The 12,011-nt window shown below is 43.2% G+C and overlaps 1 protein-coding gene across 1 annotated transcript in view; it reads left to right on the top strand.

Moving 5' to 3' along the window:
* GPR107 (G protein-coupled receptor 107) overlaps positions 1–12,011 on the top strand; it is a 28,834-nt gene that overhangs the window by 7,922 nt on the left and 8,901 nt on the right. The window contains 6 exon segments of the mRNA XM_065418684.1: positions 132–265; positions 1,125–1,246; positions 1,773–1,787; positions 3,312–3,414; positions 3,416–3,464; positions 4,628–4,758. Coding sequence (XP_065274756.1) covers positions 132–265; positions 1,125–1,246; positions 1,773–1,787; positions 3,312–3,414; positions 3,416–3,464; positions 4,628–4,758 — 554 coding nt within the window.

Here is a 12,011-nt window from a genome sequence, read left to right as displayed (position 1 = left end):
AAGCACTATTACTTTAGGAATATGAATTCTAAGCTCGTACATCTGTGATTGTGAATTGCAATAATTAAGCTAATGGCGATAGTCAAAGGTCTCTCTCAGCTACACATCTAACACTTCTCTTCTCTATTCAGATACAGATCAAGGAAAAGAACCCTGAAAGTTACCTCTCGGCGGGTGAGATCCCACTTCCAAAGCTCTACATTTCTATGGCTCTCCTCTTCTTTCTTTCTGGGACCGTGTGGATCCGCATACTTCGTAAATGCAGGTAAACTAATTTTCTACAGCATCATGACAAGTGTGAACCTGGCTTGTCTTGGTCTCTGCAGGGGATCAGTTTTGTCTGTTTTCCTCCTCTTGCCTTCCCTTGGCCTCCCGTCTCCCAACAGAACTTGATTCAACCATTTTTGAGTTCCAGTAAGACAACTTTGTAGTTTTAAACAGTCTTGCATGATTAAAAAGCTTCTAAATAGAAACCTTACCAAAATTTGTTTTTATTCCTGAAGGCTATTTGATTTGCCAAGAAAGCTTAATTGGAAATGGTAACTGTAGGGACTGCTGTTACTGACAGCTAGTGGATACTCCTGTAGCTCAACAGGCACTCTAGAGGTACCACTTCAGGATACGAAGTCCCAAAAGGAACAAAATGACTTCAAAATGCAAAGAACTATGAATTTGTTAGCTGCGTGAAATGAGCTAGATGTAAACTAAGGTGAATTTCTACGGTTGTATGTAGTGGTGGTGTAGCCGTGTCAGTCCCAGGATATTAAATAAACAAGGTGGGTGAGGCAATATCTTTTATTGGACCAAGTTCTCTGTTCTCATTCTCTCTCTCGCCAACGGAAGTTGGTCCAATAAAAGATTATCTCACGCACCTTGTCTCTTTTTCTAAAGTGATCCTTATGCAAAATATACTCTTACAGCACTGCCATTTTAAATACCCACATTCATCTTTACTTCAGACGGAAACATTTATTGAAGAGAATGGTGCCTTAACAGGAAGCTCGGTTTATAAGCCCCAGACAGAATGTGTCCGTATATGATACGGTATCTCAAGGGGCATTTTTTTTTAATGTGCCTCCATGGGACTCTCGGCTTATGCTACTTCTGCCCCCTTGTGTTTACAGGAATGATGTGTTTAAGATTCACTGGCTAATGGCAGCCCTCCCTTTCACAAAGTCTCTGTCCTTGATGTTCCGTGCAGTAAATATTCTCTATTTGTTTCTCCCATATGGGGGAAGTGGAACAAGTGGAAAGCAGGGCAAGGTATATCAGGGAAATGGCAGCTTGTGCCCTTACAGCATGTTCCCTGCTGAGATTCCAAAACACTTTCCAAATTATCTATATATGGATCATTTCTCACATTACTGAAACACAGCTGCCTCTGGGGTGGAACATGGCAAGAATTTTGTGCCAACAATGTTGTGCAGTATTTCTTAGGAGGAAAAGTTAATGTTAATCGTTAAAACTACAGGGGACACTCAGCAGCCACAGAGCGTCAACTTCACATTGAAATTTGATTAGGAGAGAGAACTAGCCTTCCTGTTCTTGGAAGTAGTACAATGAGAATGCTAAAGACCACCGCTGGCCAAGATATTAACGTTGTGTGTTGGCGCAAAGGTGGGTATTCCTTTTCTTATAGACATCAAGCAAAGGCTGCTGTCTGAGTCAACACCACTGCTGCAGAAGTTTTGGGTTTCTTTCAAGTTCTAAAGTTTGACTTAGCCTAGTAGAGCTGATGAAGTTACAGCCCTAAGTGATGTGGCTGCAGGCAGGTATATCGGGGTGGGGTTGTCGTGCACATCTTCACTTCTCAACTCCTTTTCCTGTTTACATGGGGTCAGAAGTGCCCATGATTCTTTGCCCCTCCATCTGGTCCATAGCATGGGTTCATAGGTCTTGGAGTTCCCCTTCTTTTCTCTGTAAACTTCTCTTGACAGTCTTTCCATTGTGTCCTCTGTCTTCCATATCCTTTCTTGCTGTCCTCTTCCTTCCATGCTTTCTTTGTTGATCGTTCTTCTCTGTAACGCTTCCCGAAGGTACCTAGGGTTGTGAGGCACCTCGCTACCAGCCTGCCCTTAGCGTCAGGAAGCCTTGTCTGTGCCTATTGTGGGTCAGCTCCCCAGTTCCACTGCCCACGGGCAACACAAGCCCTCCCCTCTAGGCCTCATAGGCCCCGCTGTCTCTCTATGGGTTAGTGATAGCCCTGAGCCCTCCAAATTTCTTCCTGGAGCGTCCAGCTCCTGATCCACTGGACCCTTTCAGGACCCGCAGGTTCATTGCTTCCAAAGAAACAGTACACCCCAGCTTACCAGTTTCACCTCCGTTCACTGCTCTGCCTAACTCACAGCACTTAGATATTTTATACTGAAATGAAGTATAAGTTTATATAACACAGCATAGAGATTCAAATAGAAGTATTGGAAACAATTGGTTACATATGAAATAAAATCATGACATGCATTCTTGAGCCTGGACTTAGTTAACCAGATACTCTCCTGTCTAATAAAGTATTGCTCACCCAAAATCCCTGCAGCGCTTTACAGTAACAGAGGCAGTGGCCCTTCTTTCATGAGACATGCACACTCCTTGATGAAGGAATCTCCACCAACCGCTACGAAGATGTTACTCAACCATAACCGCCAACTCTGCTAGCTCATTTCTAAAGCTCTCCTTCTCTTCCAAAAGGCTAGCAAAGAGTGCAACCTGCTCATTCACCAAACCTCAATGTTGTTTATAAAGAGAGACCACAGGCACAGTTCGGTGACAAGGACACTCAGCTAGGTTTATTGCCTTCAAGGCATGGTCCTAGCGGCCCATAGGAGCTTCAGGTACACTGACATGAGTGCCCAGTAGTAAGGAGCAGCTCAGTCAGCAGTGGAAATTTCTCTCTTCCCTTTAGCCACACAGTTTTAAGGCAAGGTACCCCAACGTTTATAGACTGAGACAAACAACTTACGTACCACCTTATGTGTTTCATGACATCGGCTTGTTACACCCCCCCCCCCCCCCCCCCCCCGTACCTTGCTCCAGATGTCTTAAGCAAATCATCCCTATTCATCATTGCTCTTACCGTGTGTTAGGTCAGGAAGTACCAGTGCTAATCTTTTGGAATGTGTTCACATACATATCCAATGACTAGTACTTCCTAGGAGTGCCTGTGTTTTAGCAATGCTAGCAGTACCTTTGCCAAGTTCGTGTACCAGAGAGTGAACTTGTAAGCATCTGCTTTAATACATGGCCTGACTTTGGTTCAGGCCTCAGGTCTTGCACCAGTCCCAGTGCTCCAGGCTCTCTCTCTTGCTCTCTACTAGGATCTGTGTATCACTGCTATATTTGTTCCTTTTTCAGGCTGAAGGACCTTCTGCTGTTCATCACCATCATACTGATCGGCACTGGCTGGGCTTTCATTAAACATCCTTTCAGATAAAGACAAAAAGGTCTTTATGATTGTCATCCCGCTACAGGTGAGGACAGAACTGGCAACAATTAGGGTTAGGATTAAATGCTCCTAAAAGGTGGGTTCTAGCCTAAGATCTCCCACATGATAGCAAATTGCACTAGAGTACTGGTCATCAAGTGTAGCACAGCAAAGCTATTCCCAGAACAAGCCTATCAATGCAGTGATAGTACAGTGGAGCTCGAGTTGTAATCTCTTGAGTGTCTGTGGAGGAGACAATGTCTGATCACTTGAGTGACTTTTCAACTTTCCCCCATGTTGAATAGCAGATCCAAGGGACCAAATGGCCACTGACTGTCATGAAGTTGCATTCACTTACACTAGGGTTGAATTTGGCCCCTAGAATAGTGTTAAATTACTAAGCAGAGATCAGGGACTAGCTGCCCTATACCACTGAAGTGAGGTTAGCAGAAGGAGTCTAGAATTGGAGGTCTCCAGGCTTTCAGGTAAAATATGCCCAATGTGTTCATAGTGGCCAGAATGCACCTCCTACTCCAGCAGTAGTAGTACTGGTACTGGAGGCATCGGACAGTGGACCTTAGTCCTCTTACCTTGTAAGCTAGCTTCCTGTCTTTTAAAAACCACAGCACAGATCTTAGATGCCATTGGGACACGCATAGAGCAGGAGAGGTGGGATGTGAAGCACAGAACATTGAGTCGTTCACTCAGTTTAGACAGACCAGGAGACTGGCCCTCAGTACTGGCCCATCTGCTCCTTGTGTGTATTCAGTTCTATCTACATATTTAAATGAATAAGGTTGCTATTTCTTATTCCCATTGGCACTATAGATCAGCACAAGTAAAGAGTAACAAGGATTCTATTTATTCTTATATATCAGCAGAAATTATGTTCAGTCAATTACACCTGTGAAAATCCTTTGAAGGTGTCACTGAGCATATGATTTTTAGACAAAAGGGTTCAGTGTTGCTGAGCATAATTATAGGTGTTGATTCATGAGTGTCAGTGTGGGCTCTTTCTATGAGGACAGACTGAGTTTGCAGAGCTGGCAGCCAAAAAAAACCAACCAACCACAACTTTTTCCATGTAGAATGGGTGCACTTGATCTGGAGTCGCTGAGAGACAAAAGTGGAGCCCCATGATGCCACTTTTAGTCTCTTTTTGTCGAGTGGTCCTGTGAAGCAGTGTTAATGTCTTGTTGTGTCCTGTAGGTCCTGGCAAATGTGGCATACATCATCCTAGAGTCAACAGAAGAGGCAACAACTGACCATGGGCTGTGGAAACGAATTCTATTCCTGGTAGGCCTACTGTGTTGTGGAGCCATCCTATTTCCACTAGTATGGTGAGTCATTGTGTACGATATGTGGCTTCTGTGGTCCTGATGGTTTAGGGCAGTGATTTTTTTCAAAAGATGGGTTGCAACCTACAGGGGGTTACACAAGGTAATTGGGGGGGCAGGGGTCACGAGGTGTTGCTTTTATTATAATTTAAAGCCAAGAAAATCAATCTGAGGCCTTTCAGAAGTGCTGAAGTCATTAGATACAGAAGCAGTTTTTTGTTTTAGTGATCTAGGTTTGAAAGTCAGGCAACCAGATGTTAAATAAATGGTGCTGGCTACGTCCAGTGGAAGACGCTATTTTCAGCCAGTATCTGTATTTATTTACCTCGCTTTACAAGGAATGATCCCATAAGGAACACTTCCCTGCCCTTCCTTCTACTCTACTTGGCAAGGAAATGTTGTTGGCTAAACAAAAGCATTAACTGAATTATTTCTATCTTTGGTCCTTAAAAGAGGCATTTAGCCAGAATATTTGTCTGCTGAATTCCATTTTAGTCTTAATCAGACAAGCAGCTGGGCTTAAATGAGGAGACAAAGGAGCTTCTGGCTCCTTTGATTAGTAAAAGAAGAATGACTCCCATATTTTGATCCTTAGTCCTCTTGATTTTTTTCCTGTAACAGAGAAAGGAACATAAACCTCTTGTATAATAAACTTCACACGCCCATCATTTTAAATGCACACCTCTTGTGCAGATATTCCATGCCATACTCTAGAAAACTGCGGACTGCTCAGATATGGAGTTAAGCTTCATCTCCAGCTTATATACCTTCAAGTCAGCGGCACTGCTATGGGTACCCGCATGGCCCCACAGTATGCCAACATTTTTATGGCTGACTTAGAACAACGCTTCCTTAGCTCTCGTCCCCTAACGCCCCTACTCTACTTGCGCTATATTGATGACATCTTCATCATCTGGACCCATGGAAAAGAAGCCCTTGAGGAATTCCACCATGATTTCAATAATTTCCATCCCACCATCAACCTCAGCCTAGATCAATCCACACAGGCGGTCCATTACCTGGACACTACTGTGCTAATAAGTGATGGTCACATAAATACCACCCTATACCGGAAACCTACTGACCGCTACACTTACCTACATGCCTCCAGCTTCCATCCAGGACACGCCACACGATCCATTGTCTACAGCCAAGCTCTAAGATATAACCGCATTTGCTCCAATCCCTCAGATAGAGACAAGCACCTACAAGATCTCTATCAAGCATTTTTAAAACTACAGTACCCACCTGCTGAAGTGAAAAAACAGATTGACAGAGCCAGACGAGTACCCAGAAGTCACCTCCTACAAGACAGGCCCAACAAAGAAAATAACAGAACACCACTAGCTGTCACCTTCAGCCCCCAACTAAAACCTCTCCAGCGCATCATCAGAGATCTACAACCTATCCTGAAAGATGATCCTTTACTCTCACAGATCTTGGGAGACAGACCTGTCCTCGCTTACAGACAACCCCCCAACCTAAAGCAAATACTCACCAGCAACCACACATCACTGAACAAAAACACTGACCCAGGAACCTATCCTTGTAACAAAGCCCGATGCCAACTCTGTCCACATATCTATTCAAGTGACATCATCACAGGGCCTAATCACATCAGCCATACCATCAGGGGCTCGTTCACCTGCACATCTACCAATGTGATATATGCCATCACGTGCCAGCAATGCCCCTCTGCCATGTACATTGGCCAAACCGGACAGTCTCTACGCAAAAGAATTAATGGACACAAATCTGACATCAGGAATCATAATACTCAAAAACCAGTGGGAGAACACTTTAACCTGTCTGGCCATTCAATGACAGACCTGCGGGTGGCTATCTTACAACAGAAAAACTTCAAAAACAGACTCCAACGAGAGACTGCTGAGCTGGAATTGATATGCAAACTAGATACGATCAACTCAGGATTGAATAAGGACTGGGAATGGCTGAGCCATTACAAACATTGAATCTATCTCCCCTTGTAAGTATTCTCACACTTCTTATCAAACTGTCTGTACTGAGCTATCTTGATTATCACTTCAAAAGTTTTTTTTTTTTTTCCCTCTTACTTAATTGGCCTCTCAGAGTTGGTAAGACAACTCCCACCTGTTCATGCTCTCTGTATGTGTGTATATATATCTCCTCAATATATGTTTCACTCTATATGCATCCGAAGAAGTGGGCTGTAGCCCACGAAAGCTTATGCTCTAATAAATTTGTTAGTCTCTAAGGTGCCACAAGTACTCCTGTTGTTTTTGCGGATACAGACTAACACGGCTGCTACTCTGAAATCTCCAGCTTGGCTAGTTGTATGATTAAATTGGGTTGCCTTTGTGCAGTTCTAGTCCTTTGACAGAAGGCTATTTAAATTATCAGTGACATTTCCCCTGACACTGTAGAATATCCTCCAGGAACTCCTAAATGCCTCTCTTCCCCATACCTTACCTTCCCCACCGCTCCGCTCAAAAAAAAAAAAAAAAAAAATACAACCAAACCAAACTTCAGGGTTTCCGCTAACAATGTTGTAAATAGAATGGGAGTGTTAACTTGCATGATAAAGCTTTTTCTATAGTAAAAATGTATAAATACTTACTGTGACAATTCTTTCCAAATCCCTAACGTCAGAAACTGTTCTCATGGCTGCTCTTGTTTCACCGACTTCTCTTGGTGAAAGAGACAGAGATGTACTCCAGCGACTAACCTTGTGCCTGCAAAATCTTAGGGCAAATTTACACTACAAAATTAAGTCGACCTCAGTTACCTCGACTAACAGCCACCGCTGTAATTAACTACTCTTTGTGCTGGCAGTGCGCGTCCTCACCAGGAGCGCTTGCACCAGTTTAACTGTCAGTGTGGAATATTGTGGGACAGCTTCTGAAAGACAGCCACAGTCGATGTAAGCAATGCAGTGTCTACACTGACACCGCGTCGACCTAACTACATGGACTTAAGCACTACGTCTCTCACGGAGTTGGAGCGAAGCTATGTCTACACTAGCACTTTTGTCGGTATAACTTGTCGCTCAGGAATGTGAAAAAAACACCCCTCTGAGCGACATAAGTTACGTGGACAGGCGCGCCAGTGTGGACAGCGCTATGTCTGCAGGAGATGCTCTCCTGTGGACATAGCTACTGCCGCTCATTGGAGATGGTTTAATTATGTCGATGGGAAAGCTCTCTCCCATCTGCATAGAGCAGCTGCATCAGTACAGCTGTGCTGCTGTAAGCTTGCTAGTGGAGACGGCCGTATTAAATTGATGTAGTGGGCGAGTTACATTGGTGGGAGCTGCATTTTAGTGTAGACACTTACTGAGTTAGATCCACATCACTCAGCTACCTTACGTCGACCTAACTCTAGTGTAGACCAGGGCTTGCCTTCAGAAAGTTCTTATTTTTAATGAAATATTCTGTGGTGTTTTATCACAAATGCAGTGTCCCTCTGTTGCCAAGATGTTGACATAAATTGGCATTGAAATCTTGGTTTGAAATCCAGATCCACCCTTATGTGAATAAAAACAACAAGGAGTCTGGTGGCACCTTAAAGACTAACAGATTTATTTGGGCATAAGCTTTCGTGAGTAAAAACCTCACTTCTTCGGATGCATCCGAAGAAGTGAGGTTTTTACTCACGAAAGCTTATGCCCAAATAAATCTGTTAGTCTTTAAGGTGCCACCAGACTCCTTGTTGTTTTTGTAGATACAGACTAACACGGCTACCCCCTGATACTTGACACCTTATGTGGATAGTTTCATTTAAACCAGTAGGATGACTCATGTGAGCAAGAGACAGGTTGGTCCCTGACAATATGTGGGGGGGTAATATCTTTTATTGACCAACTTCTTTTGGTGAAAGAGCCACACAGAGCTCTTCTTCAGGTCTGGGAAAGATACTCTAGTCACAGCAAAACGCAAGGTGGAACAAATAGTTTAGCATAAGTAGTTAGCACATATTGTCAGGGACCATACAAGGTAGAGTAGCCCATTAGCACCTCTTCAGTCATAGGACAAAAAGAGGCAGTTAGTGGGTTACAGATTGTTGTAATAAGCCATAAATCCTGTTCAATTCATGATTTCTTAGTGTCCGCAGACTAATGAATTTAAGCTCCCAGGTTCATCTTTTGAAAGTGTTTGTGCTGGTTTCCTTTGAGGATGAGGATTGATAAGTCAGATAAAGAGCGATCACTTTGTGTAACTTGTTCACCCACAGGTGATAGGGTGGTTTTTTTTTTTGGTTTTTTTTTTAATCATGTGAGCAGACGAATGGGACTGGGTCTTTGAGATGCCGTTCCTGCAGTGTGGCTTCTGCTGCTGCAGCATAACGCCTGCTTGGAGCCATAAGCGGCGATCGCCCTCTTCAGTGAAAAGGGATGAAAAGAGCAATAATATGCTAACCTCTTGACATTACTTTGAGTAGTAGCAAAAGAGCTTTCTCCTACCAGTGGAACCTATATTAAATGGATAATATCCCAGTGTCTCATCCCTACCCCTACATGTAGCTTTCATAGGGTAATGCAGAACTTAGATGTCAATTTTCCAATTCAGCAGAGGGCACTCTGGTACAGGAAACCCTAAAATATCTGTCTTGAGGAGGTAGTGGTGACGTGCATGCAGTGTAAAACATGCTGTAGACCAGGGGTCGGCAACCTTTCAGAAGCGGTGTGCCGAGTCTTCATTTATTCACTCTGATTTAAGGTTTCGTGTGCCAGTCATACATGTTAACGTTTTTAGAAGGTCTCTTTCTATAAGTCTATAATATATAACTAAACTATTGTTGTAGGTAAAGTAAATAAGGTTTTTAAAATGTTTAAGAAGCTTCATTTAAAATTAAATTAAAATGCGGAGCCCCCCGGACCGGTGGCCAGGACCCGGGCAGTGTGAGTGCCACTGAAAATCAGCTCGCGTGCCGCCTTTGGCACGTGTGCCATAGGTTGCCTACCCCTGCTGTAGACACTTAACCAAGAAGATACTGTCCATGCTACAAAGCTTGCTGAACTCTGACGGTGTTTATTTGTAATGTTATAAGTCAAAGTAATGATTACAAAGATGGGTACAGTATTTTGAGATTTAAGGATGAAAAGCACCACGGAAGTGTTAAAATTACTACTGGAAATAGATATAAGAGCTGCTACCATAAATTATCTAACACAAATATCACTATTAATGATTTCTAATGGGACAATCTACCACGCTGCCCCAGAAGATAAAACACACTTAAAAATGAATTCATTGTACTTGCCCACCTCCCTGCATCTGGTTTGGTTTGCATCCACCTTTTATCTCAAAGTATGCTTAGATCAGGGGTAGGCAACCTATGGCACACATGCTGAAGGCGGCACGCGAGCTGATTTTCAGTGGCACTCACACTGCCCGGGTTCTGGCCACCGGTCCAGGTGGCTGTGCATTTTAATTTAATTTTAAATGAAGCTTCTTAAACATTTTAAAAACCTTATTTACTTTACATACAACAATAGTTTAGTTATATATTATAGACTTCTAGAAAGAGACCTTCTAAAAACGTTAAAATGTATTACTGGCACGTGAAACCTTAAATTAGAGTGAATAAATGAAGACTCGGCACCCCACTTCTGAAAGGTTGCCGACCCCTGGCTTAGATTGTAAGATCCTTGGGTCGGGGTCATTTTGTGCATGTGTGTGCACGCAGTGCTTATTCTTAATTGTGACCTCTAGGTGCTACTGCAATACAAATAACCGTGTGTGCGCACATGCGTGAGCGTGCTCCAGGTAGAATCACAGTTTGCTTGTAATGAGCTATGTAAATACATAGATGCTGACAATTCAGTATCTGGGGCCTGGCTGCAAGCCGTTGATGGGATGATTAAACCCTAGATTTGTGTGGCCTGAGGTAATGCTGGTAGACCCCCACAGCTTGCAGTTGACTATTTTTTCACAAGATGGTGCTATGGAGTTTGCTCAGTGTCCAGATGCACTGACTAAAACAGAAAGGTGAAGCAGCTGACATCAAGGGTGCTCAACATGAGGTGCTTAAGAGTTGCCAACAGTAAAATGTGAGGCACAGGATCAAGATTCAAATAAAATCTGAACGCTGCTATCCATCTTTTTTCCAAGTACTTATTTGTATAACTCCAGCCACTGTGTCATAGTGAGCAAAAGAATCCTGCAAATTCAGGGATTCCCTGTCATTGCAAAATCTCTGGATAATACTAGGAACTACTAAGGAAATGTGTTGCTTTTTGTTCTTCCTTTGCCACCCCTTTGTCTCCCCTGCTATAGTGTATCTCTCTCTCCATAGCCAAATGGCCAACCAGCTGCTGCTAATAAAAAAGAGCAGCTAAAGAAATAGTGTGCCAGGAAAAAATATTGCTTAGTCTTAGTGCCTGGCAGGAGCAGCTGCCACTGTGATGGGATGATGTGGCCTCACTTGCCAGATCCAAATGTTTTTCATTAAAGGCAGAGTAATTATGCTGCTGTTGATAGGATTCTTGGGCTCCAAATTAGAATCTTCAGTTAAGTAATTAACAGGAAAGTGGGGCCAGCAGCAGAATTTTGCTAATGGGTCCCACCCTGGATAACTCTTTCAAAGATGAAGGATAATTTGGTCTGCCTTATAATCAAAGTGAAATGAGTTTGCGCTTGTTTTATACAGGTATATGCCTATCTGTCATGATACAGGAAAAATGAGATGGGCTTTTAAATAGCAAACGACTGTAAATTCATTAGCATTTCTTTCATGAATTAAAATGGTCTCTCCTTTTTAAGTAGTGAAAGTGACTAGATTCTTCCATCACGTAGCCTAGCTGCTGTGCTGCATACTCTGATTAGAATTGATTGGATCTTGCACAGGCAGACACAGTCCTGGTTGGACTGCCTATTGCCTGCCAGGACTTAATGTCTGTTATTACCTCTAAAGCTGCTTCCCCTATTTCTCTCTTCGCTACTTTGTAGGGCATTTGGGAATTTACACCATAAATTCAATAGCCATTTCCCCTGGCATTTGGTCCTTTTGGCAACCTTCCCACTGATGAAGAAGACTTCGCCTCTTTAAGGAAATATTTTTAAAATCTTGGTCACAGAGAAGCCTTCAGAACTACCAAACCTGGTAGCCCAGGCACTCGATGACTTAGTATCCTGGCAGTTTTGCCTGCCCACATGTCTACTAAGCTGTAAGTCTGACCCTTTTCCAGCCACAGCTCAACATGTTGATTAGGTAGTAACCCCAGGAGCCTGGCACAGTCGTGACTGCAGTCTGACTGGAATAGAAAATGAAGTAAA

The sequence above is a fragment of the Emys orbicularis genome, chromosome 18 (assembly GCF_028017835.1).
Source record: "Emys orbicularis isolate rEmyOrb1 chromosome 18, rEmyOrb1.hap1, whole genome shotgun sequence".
Classification (NCBI taxonomy): domain Eukaryota; kingdom Metazoa; phylum Chordata; order Testudines; family Emydidae; genus Emys; species Emys orbicularis.
The sequence above is the reverse complement of the archived record's forward strand: the minus strand, read 5'-3'. Positions and strand labels throughout refer to the sequence as shown.